We start from the raw sequence: 18,532 nt of genomic DNA, 5'->3' as shown, positions 1-18,532 counted from the left end.
TCTAAAATAGGAACCTCTGGTTGATCACTGCATATAATGGTTACCATAGTTAACAGCATGCATTATGTGTTTGAAATTTACTAATACAGTAAAATTGAAGTGTTCTCACCAACAAGGTAGGCGTATGAGTAATGGATTTGTTTGCTTTATTTAACCATTTCACGTCACAGGCATACGTTGACTGAAATGTCATTTGTTACAAATTTAAACATACCCAACTTTCTCAACTTAAAGAATAAGCAAAAATTTCTATCTCTTTGTCATAAATACCCTAACATTTTCATTTTCCTAGGAATCATTGTTGGGAACAATGAGTCTCTGATACAATACGGAATTAAACCACGAGAGACCGTTCAAGTGGAGGTATTCTCCACACATCCTGACCAATATCCAGTCAGAAGGATAGAGGGCTTGAGTGAAGGCTCCCAGATCATCACAGTCACTATTCAGACCAGTGAGTTCGTACTATCCATTAGACAAAGTGTCTTAGTGTGCTCCTGTGCTGGATTTCTTCAGCCCTGCCTTTCATCTCCTTAGGCATCGATCGCTATGAGGAGGTAGCTGTGGAGATAATAAAATCTGACTTCCACAAGCCATTTCTTGGCGGATTTAGACATAAAATAACAGGACAAGAATATCACAATGCTGGAACACAGACTGTACCTAAAAAGAAACCCGAAAGAGACAATCTGTTCTGTAGGGACACCCAGGTAATATGTTTATCTTCCTGTTCATGTGCGTGGCAATGATACCTGATGATCCTCTTGCATTTCTTTTCAACTGTTCCCCAATGTGCACAGTTTGGGGACTGACCTTCCTGGGGTGACGGGTAGTGACAAAACAATGGACCATCTGGGATCTGGTGAGTCATGTGTTCTGATGGAGGCAAACCACTGGGTGTGACATCTACTGTGGAAGGCAGAGGCTTGCTTATATATACAGCTGAAGAAGGAGGTGGCTCATCTCTTAGGGGCCAACTAGGGGAACAGTTTCAGGCTGCAGCCATCTGAGAGGAGGAAGCTGGGAGTCACATTTTCTTCACACTGTCAGCTTCCTTTCTTTGACCAATGGAAGGAAGGTGTTGCTATTGCTCTGAGGCTGACCCGGGGGAAGCCTGGCCATTTCCATCATCTGAGGCACCGGGGTCCTTGCCTTGGCCACACTCATGGTAATGATACACATCACCTCAGGGTGCTCCCCCCATAGTTAGTATCCTGACAACTGAGATAACAAAAGCTTAATGCAAACATGTAGCCAAACACTCCACTTGCTTGTAAGATGTTCTTTACTATAGAAATTACACAGCAGGTGCTTCTCCTCAATGTTTTTTTTTAATTTTCAGACAGTTTTTCAGAGAAAAAAGCTGCAGCAAACTACAAATACAACCTCCACCCAGATGAGTAAAATCGGTGTGTACGTAGCAAACATGACTGATAAACTGCTCAAGCCAGGACGTTACTTTTCAGCGGCAGAGTACCACGCTCTAAGGCTGCACTCGGTAAGAGGGGTGTTCACTGGGGCGGAACCCTGAAAATGAGGTGCGAATGCCAATTGTGTCCTCTGTGTATTTCCCTAAGCACACATGTGCGTTGCATTCCACGGCTACCAAAGCAACCGTGCTGAATTGTTTGGTGACTCATCTTTTTTTTAAAAACCATTTTTTCACCATTTCCAACCCAACTGATCTCTTACAGATAAATTACAATAGTATCTATTTTTCATTTATCATCATTGGGAGTGAGTAAAAATGACCTGAAAGCAGTAATACATACACAAATACACATGCACACGCACACACGCATGCATGCACACATTCTGAAGCCAGGCTCCTTTTCTAGGCTAACCACACCAAGATACTCAGAAGTAAACATGGAGTACAAAGGTCTGTTAACTCTTTGCCTGTCTGGAAACTACCAGGGGCCAATTCTGGGCTAGCTTACTACCTGGTTTAATCAGGCTCTGTTAACCTGATGGGGTTTTGACTTTTTAGCCTAACCTAGGGAAGATAGCATTGCACAGAATGTTGAGAAACTTAAGTGGCATTCTCTTGGCATTGTTAGCGTGCAACAAAGCTTTTTGGAAATGAGCCGCCATCAGCTGCGGCCTGGACAAGGGTCTACTTCCTCCCCTGGAACGAACTTGAGAAGAGTTTGAATGTGTCCGTTCTCTGAAGATTAGCACCTCCGTCATAAGTCAAGACTGTGTTTCTTTGTTAGAGTGTTAGATCTTCCAGGCAGGAGTCGGATGTCTCATTCTCACTGATCTCATTTCAAACAGCAGTGCCCTTGATTGTTTATGATTTTAGAGAGAGACAAAGTTCCTCAGCCAGGAAGGTAACGGTAGTCATTCAAAGAGAGGGGTTGTAACATGACATCTCAAGGGTGTAGTCCTCAGAAGAAAGACTCTTTTAGTCTGTACCTGACTTCATTGGTGCCATTAGATTGCTAGCCCTTAGTTTTTTTTTTCTTTTTAAATTTTATGTTAGTTTTGAGATTACAGTATAGTTACATTTCTCCCTTCCCTTTCCACTTTCCCACAAACCTCTTCCTATTCTCCTTCAAACTTATGGCCTGTTTTTTTCACTAATTGTTTTACACACACACACACACACACACACACACACACACACACACACACACACACACAGGAGACTGGACCTGGCCAAGATAGAAGCAGGAACAGAGTAGAGAGACGGAGAGAAGTGAGATGTGAAGACAAAGACAGGCCCAAGCATGAGAGAACCTGGAGGAAATAGTAGGGTTAGAAGAATGGGCAACAGGGCTGGGGGAGCCCATGACTTCAGAAGTTTAGGGAAGGGAGAAGGCTTAGTAACTTATTGATTGTAGATTCTCCTACAATGACTGTGACTTCAGTAGCACTGAATAGTTAGCTAGGTTTTTAGTATCAGGCACGGTCATTTTTGAGAAGGTCTTAAGTCCAATTAATTATAGCTGTTGGTTAGCATCATTTGTGTGTGTGTGTGTGTGTGTGTGTGTGTGTGCCATTACTGCACTCTTAATGTTACCACACTATGCCGGTCATTGATGTGATTCATAGATATCATATCTGGGTAGGACTTTTAGTTACTTCTCTCCCTTGGAAGCTTGTATGGTGCCTTCTGACACCATGAAATCTAGTTCTCCGGGAGACAGCATTCAGGTGAGTTCCAACTCGGGGATCTTTGGATCCTGTTTTTGAAGCGTACAGTCTCTTCAGCATCATAGATTTACTCTTGATCATCACCTAGGGCAATAGCAACTAGAGAAGAGCATACTGTGTGAGGTAACTCTGACCCATAAAGACGAATGTTGCATCTCTCTTTCATTGAAGGCTCCTAGCTCCAGATCTTCAGGTGGGAGTACATAGCCTATAGTAACTATGGAAACCAAGAGAGTAAGATGGAACCATCATCAGTATCGTGGGAATGAGAAACAATAGAGCAGGGAATCTCAGAGTACAGTTAATCTGGTCAGGAAAATGGCAAAGTGGGAACTCTTTTGGAGGGAGAGAGAGCTAAGTAAAGAAGGATGAGGGTAAGGAAGAATATAAGGCTAAAAGTGGTCTGCAAGGGAAGAGGGATTAAAAAGGAGGCTCCCTAGGGAAAGTGGAGAGAGGTGATACAGAACAAGGAGGGAGATGGATTAAACGACAATACAAATGTCTGAAAAAGCCACGAGTAATTATTTTATTGGCTAGCTACTCACCTAAAAACTCTAACACATGCAATTCCATATGTAAATATACATTTTTAATTTTAATGAATTTTTCTAGTCTGGACTGATAATGCTCCCTCTAAGAGCTGAAGACCACGGAACAACCCTTCCCCCGTCCAATACCAGACGTGAGAAGCCTTCTTTTGAGTTGTTGGCCAAGGCTGTCCAATAGACTCTCAAAACATACAGCCCATTGACATTGCTCTGGTTTCTCATGGAAGAAGACGGAAGCTTCTGTAGCATTTAAAAAGCTTCGTTTGCAGCCTCAATTCCTTTAGCAAATGCAAAATCACCCCATGCTAATACCTACCCCTTTTATTTACTTATTTTTGAAATGTATTTGTTCTTTTAATATTGGCTGTTTCATGCTGACATCTTTCCCTTTACTCTAAAGACACTAACCATGCCTAGTTTTCCTTGTCTTTATTGTCCTTGTCAGTTTGGAATTTTAGCTTTAGAATCCCAGGGAGAACTTGTTGCTGTGTTGAGCTCTTGCTCCTCAGCACCTCTTGGGGTAGCACCTGGGAATCCACATTGGTGGAGGTTTCCAGATAACCACTGTTGCTGTTAGTCTGGGCTCTACTCTGCGAACTGCTTTTACAAGCGATTGTCTCCACAAAGGTCACTGTACTTACTGTTCCTTTAGGGACCCTCTCTCTTGTTTGCTCTTTTAAAATGGTCAGTTATCTTTGGTCTCTACTCAAAGGAAATTCTGATGTAGTTAAGAACATTAAAACGGAGGATATTTTTCCTCTTGCCCTCCATGGTTAATATTTTTTCCGGGGGACCCTGGGACATCTCTCCCAATGTCATGTAACTAGAGGGAAAAATCACCTGGTTTCATGTTCGGGGAGACCATAGAGACTGCACCGGGTAGACTCTATCTAATGCAAGTCACACAGAGCAACATCTACACACAGGAAATATTTTCTTAATGCTTCCAAATAAAATCATAGTCTAACACTTAGAGCCCCTAACCTGTTTTCTGATGATATATATGTGTACCTCCTTGCTATGTGTTTAGAAAATACAATTTTGTTGTAAATATGTGTCTGAACTCACAGCCACTCCATAAGCCTGAGACATTTAAGATTTCTAACCAATGTAATGTTTACTGAACAACCCTTGGGCTAAGCACTTTCTATGTCTGCTGGTATCAGAGAGACAATAGTTAGTTACTTACCTAAGGCCACACAGGGAGGAAAAGCATAAGGAAGATTTATGCTGATCTCCCTCTGGTCTGTGCTCTTAAGCACATACAGATAGTCTTATAGTAATGTATGGGTAGATTGCAAAGCAGGAGAGTAGCAGCACATTGTTCGTAGTTTTATATTACTGATCATGACAATGCCTCAGAAAGAAACAAAGCCAGACAGCACGACTGTTTAGTTGTGGGACTGGAACTGAGACAATCCTTGATACCTGTCTTTATGTGCTGACCACCAAGTCATTGGCTGCTTCTGTCTCTTTTTGACTTACACACAGGTCATAGTGCTTCAGACTTTCTACAGGCGATGGCACTCTATGCGCTATGTAGACACCCTACGAAAACAAAAGAAACTGAGGTTGGAGTGGGAAGAAGAGCAAGAACTCAAGAAGACCCAAGAGAAGGAGGAATGGATACAGATGGACTATTACCGGAGGCACAACCCTAAAACTACTGAAGACTTTGAGCTCCTTTACAACGCTCTAGAACGTAAGTGCCATGGGAGCTTTGAAGCACAGGCAGGCTGGACGGGAACAAAAGAAAGACACCATTGTTGTATGGAGCTTGCTGTCTTAGGGGTCTGGTTAGAAAACTCTATAAAATGACATATATATGACATTTATATACATATGCATGTGTATATTTATATACATACATGCATGCACATATATACATATACATATACATATACAGACATATATACACATACACACAAAGATATACAAACATATACACATGTATGCATATGCATATGTATATATACAGACATATATACACATACACACAAAGATACACACACATATATACACATATATGCATATGCATATGTATATATACAGACATATATACACATACACACAAAGATATATGTACATATGCATATATATGCACATATATATACATATATGGACATATATGCATATACACACAAGAATACACACATGCATATATACATATGTGTATACATATACATACAAACATATATACACATACACACAAGAATATACAGAGACATACGCACATATATATACACATGCATATACATATACAGACGTATATACACATACACACAAGGATATACATGCATATATACATATGTGTATACATATACATACAAGCATTTATATACATACACACAAGAATATAGAGACGTACACACACATATATATGTACATATGCATATACAGACATATATATATATACATACACACAAGGATATACACACATATACATATACAGACATACACACACACACACACACACACACACACACACACACACACACACACACACGGCTGCCCTGGAACTCACTGTGTAGACTTAGACTCGCCTCTGAGATCTGTTTGCCTCTGTGCTAGGATTGATGGTGCGCTCCACCTCATGCAGCAAATGTATCATTTAAGATGGGAATTAAGAGTCTTAAGTAACAACATTGTGTATGTGGCCGTGAGAACCAAGGAGTATTAGTATTTTGATCCACTCCTGCTTCAGACACAAAAGTTTAAATGATCGCTCATCTGCGTCTCTGATGCTCTGAGCAGCTTGTGAATTCAGAGCCGAGTTGCTTAATTCTCAGATCCCACATTCTGTCTGTGTTCTTTAGCAACAGCCCGTTAACCTTCAACAACAACAACAACTTTACCTTATTTCCTGTACAGGGTGTGTGTTAGTTACAGATAAAAGGCAAAGGTTTCCTTACTTCCAGTGTTAGGCCCAGTGTCACCTACTCAAAGGCTTTTGTGCCAGACAACAAGATCGAAGATAGGGACTAAAGAAAGGGCATCAAGGAGGGGATGCAGTATCTACCCCCCGGGTGAAGAGCTTATGGCCTCCTCGAGGAATGAAACACACAACGGCTGAAAACAAGAAAGACAAGCCCTGTTACCCCCAGCCCTCCTTAGAATAGGTACTCAGACCAATATTCTCCAGCTGCCAGAACTTGTGGGAATTCCGTTGTTGAAATGAAGTCTATTTCATGTCTGTTGGCTTCTGATGGTCTGCACTGCAGCCATCCTGTCAGTGCAGACTTCCCGACGCTCTGGTTACGACAGGCTTTCTCTCCCTTCTGCCTCGATGCTCCTGAGCCGTAGCTGCAGGAGCTGTGATGTATCTATTGGAACTGGACTCCCCATGACCCTTGGTGTCTGTACCACATCTGGTTGTAGTTTTCTGTGATGCTCTCCATTTTATGTGAGAGAGGTTTCTTGGAAGGGTGTAGTAGCTACTCCTCTCTGCTTTTGTGGTTACTACCTGCTGAATGAGGATCACGTTCTTAAAAGTTTTATTTATTTTGTGTATAGCTGTCTTTAGACACAGCAGAAGAAGGCATCTCATTACAGATGGTTGTGAGCCACCATGTGGTTGCTGGGAATTGAACTCAGGACCTCTGGAAGCGCAGCCAGTGCTCTGAACCATTGAACTATCTCTCCAGCATAAGGGTCAATTCTTAAATTGATGATTCAGTAGAGAAGATTGGTACTAGGTCACTTTTTAAAAAAAATCCTATAATCATAAAACTAATGTTCTCGTACAGCAGAACTCTAGGGGAAGAATTGTAGATTGTCCTGAAGCTGTTTGTATTTTAATGTTAATTCCACTTCCCCAAGAAGGGCTGCCGAGTCACAGGACTCCAACTAAACCTTCCTATTTTAATTAGTATAATTAGTAAAATAAAGAAAAGTCATTGACTGGGCGGGACGAGAGCTCTGAGGAGGTCAGAGGGGGGGGTGGGGGGGGTGGGGGGGTGGGGGGGTGGGGGGGGTGGGGGGGTGGTGGTGTCATGGCAACCTGGAGTTTCCCAAGGACCAGCTAGACACAGGTGATATTAATTGGCATTAAATAGCTATGAACATTAAGAATTTTATAGGTCTAGTATCTTATATAAAGGGCAGTTTGTATTTTTGTCTATTTGATGCAATCTTGTTGTGTAGAGGATTTGTGGATTGAGAGTTTAACATATAAGCCTGTATGAAAAGCTATCGGGCTGTAGAGTTGTTTGTGAGATTTGGGGTACAGAAATACCCCCGGACAGAGGCAGAGAACAGGCGGTAGTAAACCGCCAAGGGAAGGGAGTTGTGCGGACGAGTTGGGCCGTGGTGGCGGCTCGGACCAGGCCCCAGAGGTGCCCGTGGCTCCGTATCAGGGTCGGGCCTGAGGAGTGAGACCTCAGGGCTGGTAAAGAGATATAACGTTTTTATTTTTTAATATTTACTGCCACAAAGAATGTTTCAAATCATGTACGAGTTAGCTAAAGATGTCACTATTATTATGTCATGTTGATGGGCATTTGTGAAAAGTATTAGAAAATACCAAATTCTGCCTTGTTGATAGTGTTAAGTCATACAAATCGTTCATTTCCTGTAAACTTCAGTTTCCCTAACTCTGAGTAGAATACACAATGTCAGTTAAAGCTCATCAATAAAGTGAAAAGCATACAGCCTCTATGGAAATACAAACATGAGTTCCTCTTCTGTAGTGGCTAATCTTAACCCGTGTTTCATATATGACTATACAAGAATTGTACAGAGAAAATTAAAATAGATAGAACATTTTAACATAGGAAATTCATGTCAGTTTTTACATCTTAGAATCATGAATAGAATAATTAAACAAATTGTGGGAATTGTTTCTCAATATCTGTGTACATGATCAGTGTTTCTTTTTTTTTCTTTTTTTTTATAAAACAACTTTATTTTACAAAACAAAGATAAATGTACAGATTTTAGACATTTTTTGCTTAAAATTATACATTTTTTGTCAGTACTTTTTTTCAGATTTTAACATAATTTTTACATAAAACTATATGAATATATTTTTTTAGTCAGTACTTGATTTTTTTCAAGGTTTGGTTGTATGCCTTGAAAACTTAATAGTTACAGTGAGCTAAAGTACATGTAAAACAAAATGTAACATGGAAATAGTTAAAGTTTTCTTGTTCTGTAAATATTTTTTTTTGTTTTGTTTTGTTTTCTTTATTTCTTGGACTTCATACAGTCTGTGAGTTGTTTCTGGGGGAGTGCAAGCCTCTGGGGTTAGCATCCCACTATCAGTGACTGCATATTATGTCTGTTCTTTTGTGACTGGGTTATCTCACTCAGGATGATCTTCTCTAGATGCAGCCATTTTCTTAAGAATTTGGTTAAGTCATTGTTTCTGGTGGCTGAGTAGTATTCCATTGTGTATATGTACCACAATTTCTGTAGCCATTCATCTTCTGAAGGACATCTGGGTTCCTTCCAGCTTCTGGCTATTATAAATAGAGCCGCTATGAACATTGTGGTGCATATATCTTTGTTGTGTATTAAAGTGTCTCTGGGGTATATGCCCAGAAGTGGAATAGCTGGGTCTTCAGGTAGTACTATATCCAATTTTCTGAGGTATCGCCAGACTGATTTCCAGAGTGGTTGTATTAGTTTGCAACCCCACCAACAGTGGAGAAGTGTTCCTCTTTCTCCGCAGCCTCGCCAGCATCTGCTGTCATCTGAGTTTTGGATCTTGGCCAATCTGACTGGTGTGAGGTGGAATCTCAGGGTTGTTTTGATTTGCATTTCCCTGATGGCTAAGGATGTCGAGCACTTCCTCAGATATTTCTCAGATATTTCTCAGCCATTCGATATTCCTCAACTGAGAACGTTTTGTTTAGCTCTGTACCCCATTTTTTAATAGGGTTATTTGATTCTCTGGTGTCTAGCTTTTTGAGTTCCTTGTACACCTTGAATATTAGGTCTCTATCTGATGTGGTGTTGGTAAAGATCTTTTCCCATTCTGTTGGTTGCCGTTTTGTTTTCTTGCCAGCATTTCTCTTCAATTTAATACAAGTTTTTCACGATATTTCCCTAACTGTGCCTTGTAACTGCTGCCCTCTTGTGGCCCATAGTGACAATTACATAGCTTGAACTGCAATTTATAAATCAAAAGTTTTCTTTATTCAGCTTTTCCTCAGAAATAAAAGCAAAATGATATTTATTTAAGTTGATAAGCATCACTGTTAATATACACCATACAAGATTGTCTCCAGCTGATACTCTATGTCTGTCTTTTTCATAGCAGTGTGGTAAGGCTGATTTTCACAAACTTGAATTTCCATGAATGCCAATGGCCAAAGAACATTGGTTTGAGTACCCGTATTCTTTTTCTTTCAACATAATATCTTTATTGATTATTTTGGAATGCCATTTAGTACATTCTGATTATACCCATTTTCCTCTCAGGTTTACAAGCCCTCCCTGGTCTGCCCCCCACCCTTATGAGCATCCTCCCAAAAAGAAGGACGACCCTCTCCTCTGCACAAAATGAAGTGTAATTTGTGTTGCCCATTTGGCTCGGTGGAGCACTGTCAAACTCCTAGTAGCCAGCCCCTGAGTACCAGTTTTCTAAAGAGGACCTGGAGTACCAGGGCCTTGTCTTGTGTCTTTTCAATTTTTATATAAGTAGAATTATGAGGAATTAATTTTTATGTCTGTCTTCTAAACTTCAAAATTATGGTCTGAATTCTGTGTCATCATATGTGAGTCAGGATTCCATCCTCATTTCTCTAGAGTGTGCCACTGCAGAAAAGGGTCACAATTATTTTATCAATTTCACTGTGGATTTGTACCCAGGCTTCGTTTTTCAAAATACAAGTAGTAGCCTTTGTGGAAGAAAACGAGTGTGCACTTCTCTAGGGCATAAAGCCTAGGAGTGGAGAGTCTAGCTCATAAGATGTGCATTTTTCAGCCTTAGTGGGCTGATGCCTTTCAACGATCATACCAGTTAGTACTTTCAAAGAAAAGTATAAACTTTAATTACTCCACCATCCTGTCTAATCTCAGGCATTTCCATCTTCTTCTTCACTGTGCCCCTTCTGCACAGCACTATTGCCCTGACTTAATTTTGGCTGAGTTTGGATATCAGGATATCACGGTCAGTGTAAGACATTCTGTCTCCCTCGTAATGACTTTATAGAAGAAACAGAGAACAAATCCTTGGCCCGTGGACCACTCAATAAGATCAAAGAAATAAAGCAGAAGGAAAGATAAGATGAAGGTAGTACAAGAGTTTTTATTTTTTATTTCTTAAAGGTGCGTCATTACTTTGAAGTAGTTTCCAAGAGGATTGTGAGAGGTATTTCAAGGGAGCCCTCTTGGGGGTCTTTGAAATAAGCTCCTTTGGTTTGAGGAACACAGAGGACTCGGTGGTAACCCTCGTCCGGGGAGGCTGGTGTGTCTGCATGTGATGTAAGATGCTAGGGATTTGGAAGAGAACATTGCCTGCATGCAACTCCCAGGATATTTGAGCAGAAGCCCACAGTTGTCTATGAAACCACACAAGAGAGATTCCTCCTCTGTCTTGTTCAATGGGGTGATTGGAGAAACCATGGGGTTTTGTTGGTAAGAGGCTCAGTGTTAACTGCCAGCACCCTTAGAAGCCATTTAACCTGGAGTTTAGGGGTCTCTCTCTGGGCCAATAGACCAGGAGAGTAGGGAGGTTCACCTGACTGCACGTGTAAAGATGGATGTTTGGCCTGATTATTCCACCTCCGTCTCTCTCTCTCTCATTGACACCACAGAAACATAATCAACATATACACAGTAATCTTACATCCCCAGACCTCACCAAACCTATACACAGTAATCTTACATCCCCAGACCTCACCAAACATATACACAGTAATCTTACATCCCCAGACCTCACCAAACATATACACAGTAATCTTACATCCCCAGACCTCACCAAACCAACCCGCTTTTAAATTAACTGTGGATGGCTTCTTGCTTTTTATATAGACAACTAGGACCTGTGTTAGCTGTGGGGAAAGTTTAAGTTTTACTGTCTGCAGGAGTTAGGACTTCCAATGTGAATAAGAACAAGAAGAAAGCATATTCTCTAATCTTAGGAAATGTGTTTGTCCATTTATTTGTGTGTGTGGAAGTCAATTTGTTTCAAGAAATTTGCTTTTAACTCTTTCCCCTGATCAACCTTTTCTCTATTGACATGATTTTCTTTGTTCTTTATCAAACATCAGTTACCCACTTACTTGCTGCTCTGTCTGGAAATATCTAGGATCTTTACCCTGTTCCACTGAACCATTTGTTAACCTTAGAAGTTCTTTCCTCAGGGGGAGAAATGAGTTTTTGTTACTGGCCTTTTCAGTAGAGAAAATTACATATATAAGTTTTCATGGACCTCACTATAATGATTTACATCAACTGATTTTTTCCGTGCATTAAACTAACCCTACCTTCTTGTGATGAGAACCATTTACTTACAATGCATTGTCTTTTTTATGCTGTTGAAATTTGGTTAGGACTTTCATGTGGGTTCCTACAAGATATCGGTCTTTAGATTTTATTTATTTTATTTTCCTTTTGTATTGCTATGCTATTATTTCGATCCTATGTCTGGATAATGCTGTATTCTTTTCTCTTCATTTTTTTTCAACTTTGTATAAAATTAGCATCTTGTTTTTAGAAAATGTTTCGAAGTTACCAGTGAGTACTGAGGCCTTGAGTTTCCTTGGTGGGAAAGCTTGAGACTATAAATGTAGTGTCTTTGATAGACATAGTCCTGTTTACCATGTGTATCCATCATGGTCTGAGCTTCCTTAGCTTGCAGATGACTAGTGAGTCTATCTAGTGTGTACTTATGAATATGTTAGCATGAGGGCATTAGCAGCGTGCCATATTGTCCTTTTGCTGTGTGTAGGATCTGTAACATTGTCGCTCCAAACACCAGTAACTCCACCTTTCTTCTTTGTTTCCGGAACCACTGGGCTATGTACTTACCAATTCTATTACTCTTTAGTTGATTTCTCTCTCTCTTTTATCATTCCTTTTGTTTTTTATTATCTCCCCAATTCTGCTTTCCTTTGGCTTAATTTATGTTTTCCCCCCCTCACCATATGGTGGAAGTAGCTGTCGGTGTTCTGAGGGCCGGGCTAATTCCCGATAGAGCTTGGTGGCGTCAGTGCGCTTTGTGAGTGCGGCACACTGTCTATGTCTCAAGCTTATGGCATGCCCAGGTGACTTTCTTCCTTCCAAAATACTTTTCGATTATTTTTGCCTTTACAACCCCTTTCATAGGTCTTTGTTACTGATTTCTGATTTTGTTAGGGAATCTACTTCTCCATCACTGGATTCATTGAGGCTGGTTTTAGGGTAAAATAGGAAATGTTCTGTTGTACCTGAGAAGGATGTGTGTCCTGTAATAGCTCAAAGACATTGTTGGTGAACAGAAGCCACAACAATTTGGTCTAGTGTTGTCCAAATTAGAGTGTTTACTAATTTCCCACTCTGTATTTATCAAATACCAGGAGAGAGGTGCTGCAATCCCAGGCCTTCTTTAATTCTCCTCTACAGATCAGCCAGATATTGCTTCGAGCAGTCTGAACGTCTGTTAGACGCAGAAATACTTAGAATGATGTGCTAACACATATTCTAACAACAGAATGACATTTTTATCATTATGAATTTCATTATTTCTTGTAACATTCTTTACTATGATAAATGTAGACTGATGGCTGCTACTTTTAAATAAACTCATCAATCATAGATTTCCTGGACTTTCATAATGTAATTTAACTCTCAAATTTACAATATTTTTTGCTGAAGATAATTTAGCCTTTACATTTCAAAATCCTCTTTCTGGATAGACTTAAGCTGTAGTGTTCGAATAATGTATCCCTGAAAAATGATAGAGTTGACTAGCAATCCTTGACCTGATTTGGGTGGTTTCACCTTGAAATATGAGAGGACAAATTAATATCTTGATAAAGTTGTAAAACACAGTATCATAATATACTTGGAAGGCCAAAACCCACATTCAAGTCTCAGATGCTTGTTTTATAATTCCTACTGAGCATTAAAGTAAATCTGAATCTAGTAAAAAGCAAATGCTTTCTAAATATGTAGGTTCACATAAGTGAAATACATTTAAAAATATTCCCGAAACCTTGTAAGAGAGTAACCACACTTATAACAGGACAGTAGGGAAGTGCTTCTGCTTGGATTAGGTCTATAGAACAAGAAACGAGTCTTCTGTCAAGAGATATCTCAGGCAAGATCTTAAAACCCAATGGTGAAAAATGCTGAGCATTCGATGATGACTAATGGAGAGAGAAGCAGAAATTCTGTTCTTTTGAATTTTTTTTTTTTTTTTTTTACCACCCATCCGATTAGAGAGACACTAGGAAATGTGTTAACCCTTCAAGAACAAAGTAAAGCCTTCTCACTTTATACACCACAGAATATTACAGAGTTATGTTTGTTTACATCATAACTACAGACACATTGGTGAGTATTTTTCATCCACGAAGAAGTGACAGGATATTGGCAATTATAGTAACCATATAAAAGAAAAGGCTTATTAAGCTCTAGAGAAAGAATTGGTTTCACTGTGTGAGCAGGATCAGTTTTAGGAGCTTTCTTAGAAACATCATCCTGAGACTGCACTCACCTGCTATTTCTGTGCGGAGGAAAAGACTTAGTTGACCGCTGATGTGAGCTCTTTATTGCAAGCTGCACGTTTCTGGCTTTTGGTGGACGAGTGTATCCCACACAGCTACACTGCCTGAGTTTGGGTCCTGGCCCGCTCTCTAGCTGTGTGTCCCTGGCAGGTTACACAGCATTCTGTACCCTAGTTTCTCTCTCACCAAGATGACAGCACACGCTCCACTGGCTTGTCAAGAGACCCAACCAGATTCTACATGTGAGGTACTTGTAAATAAACCAATTGTATTTTGTCTTACTTTCTGTAATGTAACATATACTCACCAAAGCTGTGTTTGTAGCTGGTAGTTTCCCTTCCTGGGGATAGCTGGAACAAGATCACATGACTTTTGATATAAACACTCACAACAGTCAGGGCATAAAATGATCTTTTATGTCAGGCACTGGACTTTGAGTTTTTACCTCTTGTTCCTTATATGGATGTTACATATTCTGATTTCATGTTGTTTATCTGACTAATTTTCCATGTTTGAATTTTGGTGTCATGTTTGTTTCAAGCATGTCTCCTGAGATTACCATGCCATTGTAACCATACAGGATTCCTCCATTTTGGTGTTGGGAAGGTGGCTCAGTGGTGTAGGATGTTTACTGCTTTCCTAAAGGACTTGAGTTTGGATCCTGGCACCTTGGTTGGCTGGTCCACAACTGCCTGCAACTCCAGCTCTAGGGGATTTTTCATCTTCTGGTCTTTCTGGACACATGCGGCAAGACAGGCAGACATACATGCAGATAAATAAAAGTGATTAGGAGAGATCTCCAAGGCTGTTCTGTTTAATCTGAAACAGAAATATGTACATATAATCATCTCATATTTAAACATAACTAATTACCACTATTTCCTGCTTTCTTTATTTCTTTTTTTTTCTTGTTCCTGTAGAAACAAACACAGTTACCATTGTTCTCAACTGTAATTTCAAACATCTGACATTCCCTTAGGTTTTTAAGGTGTGGTCACCATCAAACGCTTTAGAAATGTTCACCCCTTTCTCTAGCTTTCACTTATGTCAATTGCTACAAGACCCACTTTGTGAGATGTCACTGTCACTGTCTGCTTGCAGATTCAGGGACAGTTTACTTTCAATTTACTCACCCAAATAAATCTTCCTTATGTCTTCTGGGAATTCTGCATGCCATTGGCATATCAAATTCTTTTCTTATTTCTATTCCAGATTTACATCTTTATTCTTCTTCCTCCCTTCATATTTCTTGTCACTTGAGTCAGGAGATTGGGTTGTAGGTTTTGCAGAAGCCTCTGTCTTGACAGAAATTTGACAGTCTATTTTGGGCGGTGTGGTAGGAAACAGGGAAAGGTTGACCAAGATGTGAAAAGAAATTATGTCACATAATGTACAATTTAAACATGAAAGTGTTTGTGTCTCAAGAAGGGAAGATGTGAGAGAAACATGACACAGTCTTCGGACGCCCAAAGGGATGACATGTAGCTCACAAAATTGGTTCTGTGGCAGGCAAATTATTCCTGTCCAAGTCACTGAGAAGAGGACGTGTGATCAAATGCAGGGCTGAGCAATTTAATTTCTAAGGTATTTTCCTATCTGATGCTTCTGTCCCTGTAAGCCTGGCACTTTTGAAATCTGAAATGAAAAAGAATTTTCTTCCCTGTGTTTAGTTTATATAAGGATTTGAGCAGTACCCTTAATAAAAATGTATCTGCATCTAGGAATTTTGATTTAAGTTTGAGGTATGGTGTAGAAATTCATATGTGATGATATAGGTCAGTATTTAGATAGAATGAGTTTACTAAATTGTTTTCTTTGGGAATTTTATGACACAGTCACACAACATCATTTTTACTTATAGTGACCAGTGCTTTAAAACACCTTACAAGAAGATCATAGCAGAAAGACACTGATTCAAATACAGAATACATTCAGTAAATGCACTTACTCTATAACATTCGGTGACTTGATTTGGGGTTTTGTGAGAGACAGAACACGACAGAACACATGTGGTAAGTGATGGAAACTATTCTGTAGAAAGCTACTGTTTGGGTCCTTTGAGAGGCACATGCTGAGGCGGAACAAGAGGCAACAGAGAAGGGCAGAGAGAGTAGAGGAAATCAAAGGAAGTCTTCGGACTTGTAGGAGATGAAAAAGCAAATGGAAGAGGGTTGGCTGTGGAGGCTGCGAAACTGTCAGGAATACTTAATGCTCTTGAGCTGCAATCTTTATAAACTATTTTATTTAGTCTGAGTGTTGGAGAGCAAGGACTGGCGTTTGGTTTCCAGGAACCACACGAGGCAGCTTACAATCACTGGCATCTGCAGCCCCAGAGAGATGGGACACATCTGGCCTCCAAGGGCGCCTACACTCGTGTGCACACCCACACACCGCCATCATTAAAAAATAAAAACAAACCTGTCATTGGAAAAATAAAAAACCCTACAAATCCTGACAACTTAAGAACCTTTCGTGTCACTCCTCTAGTCTGGCGGCAAGAAGAAGTTACCCAAACTGACCAGTGTTTGAGTGAGGCTGAAAGGAAGGCCGCTCTGTGTGAGCTTTTGGAAAAAGAGACACAGATAATTGCTTCCATCGGGAGGCGTAGGCGTGCCGCTCTCACGGAGAAGCAGGATGCAGCCACAGAAGCTTTTCTGGACAAGGTTAGTGAAGTCACTTTAACAGGGATGCATTTTGAGTTTAACCACGTGGAACACTAAAGTGAAGGAGAGACCTATACCATAAGAGCTTCCATGACATTTTAACACTTGGATATTTTTTATTAAACCCTATGTATTTGCTCTTTTAGTACAGCTGACGATTTGAACTGTACCCTCACAAAAAGACAGAGAACATGAGAAGTCTTCCATCCCTGACTAAAGGGATTTGTTTTCATGGGAGAAAATGTGGAGTGATTATTTGAATTTGGAGAGTTTTACACTCCGATAGAGTACAAAGTAGTTGGGTTCCAGAACTTCTGGCACTGGGGTACACAGTGGTCACTACCTTGGTAGTTTGATGGAGACCTATGTTTATGCGTTGGATCACTACAGTTCTAGCTGACTGGACATTTCTGACCAATGCTGATACAATTACTGAAAAGCAAGGAAACTCGAAATTAAGGAGAAATGAAACCAATTACCCTTTTGTGGTCAAACTGCCTGTTGATAATGAAAGCCTGTTTCCATAGTAACAAGTTTCCTTTTATAAACCTGATGTTTCTAGACAACTGAAAGCTAATCCATCTATCCATTCAGAAGAAGAAAAGGATGCCTTTCTATGACACTTACTGTTAGTAGTTCTCCTTCTGTGACTCTTGCTATCTTGGAGCACTTTTAAAAACCACATTGTTTATTCCTTTAGATGCCTTCTGTCATCCCTTTTGGGCACTCTTCCGTGTGACTTCAGATTGTAATTGGCTTTAATTTCAGTTCTGGTTCCAGACTGGATCCTTAGGAACTACTAAATCATGCACCCAATTCGTCTTCTGCCTTTCGGAGATCCCAGGCACACATCTCGGGGTGATGTGGTAACATGAACTCACCCGTACCTCTATATGAGCCCTGTTCTCCAGCTCATGTGACCTCTCTGTGAGTGCCTCACCTACTCACTTGCTCTAGCTCAGCAGTCCTCAACTGTGCCTCATGACCCCTTGGAGGTCATGACAATAGCAAAACTATAGTCATGAAATAGAAATAAAAGATTTAGGGTTGGGGGTATCGCTATGACATGAGGAACTGTATTAAAGTGTTACAGCATTAGGAAAGTTGAGGACCACTGCTCCAGATAGAAACACGCGTGTCATTATTGACTTCTGTGCCTGCCTACCAGCCTGTTTTTGGCTGTTGCTGTATTCTCCCCTAATTTTTCACATGTTCATCTTCCAAACCTGCTCTCACTGACTGTAGGGAAATGGCATCTTGCTCTAGCTCGGCATCTTGATGGTGTGTGTCAGACAGACCGTGCATGCAGGCAAAGACATGTGCCTCTGCGTCCATTTATCACATCCTGTTTGTGCAGCCTCCGTATCCGACTGTTTCATCATCATCTTTCTCTTCTACTACATCTCCACTGCTCCAGTCATGCTCAGTTGCTTGCAGGTCTCCAGAAAGACCATGGACTTTTGATGCTTTTGTGTCTGACTCACTGTGTGATGCTTTTGCACTAAGC

General features: G+C 40.4%; 1 protein-coding gene across 1 annotated transcript in view; it reads left to right on the top strand.

The window, feature by feature from the left end:
• IQUB (IQ motif and ubiquitin domain containing) overlaps nucleotides 1–18,532 on the top strand; it is a gene marked incomplete at both ends in the record, with an annotated part of 49,600 nt that overhangs the window by 4,120 nt on the left and 26,948 nt on the right. Inside the window, 5 exons of the mRNA XM_080936518.1 lie at nucleotides 293–454; nucleotides 538–710; nucleotides 1,343–1,498; nucleotides 5,199–5,409; nucleotides 16,850–17,025. Of these exons, the coding sequence (XP_080792644.1) occupies nucleotides 293–454; nucleotides 538–710; nucleotides 1,343–1,498; nucleotides 5,199–5,409; nucleotides 16,850–17,025 (878 nt within the window). The remainder of the gene's footprint in view (nucleotides 1–292; nucleotides 455–537; nucleotides 711–1,342; nucleotides 1,499–5,198; nucleotides 5,410–16,849; nucleotides 17,026–18,532) is intronic.

The sequence above is a fragment of the Micromys minutus genome (genome assembly GCF_963924665.1).
Source record: "Micromys minutus genome assembly, chromosome: 23".
Classification (NCBI taxonomy): domain Eukaryota; kingdom Metazoa; phylum Chordata; class Mammalia; order Rodentia; family Muridae; genus Micromys; species Micromys minutus.
This window is presented reverse-complemented; position numbering and strand designations above follow the sequence as displayed.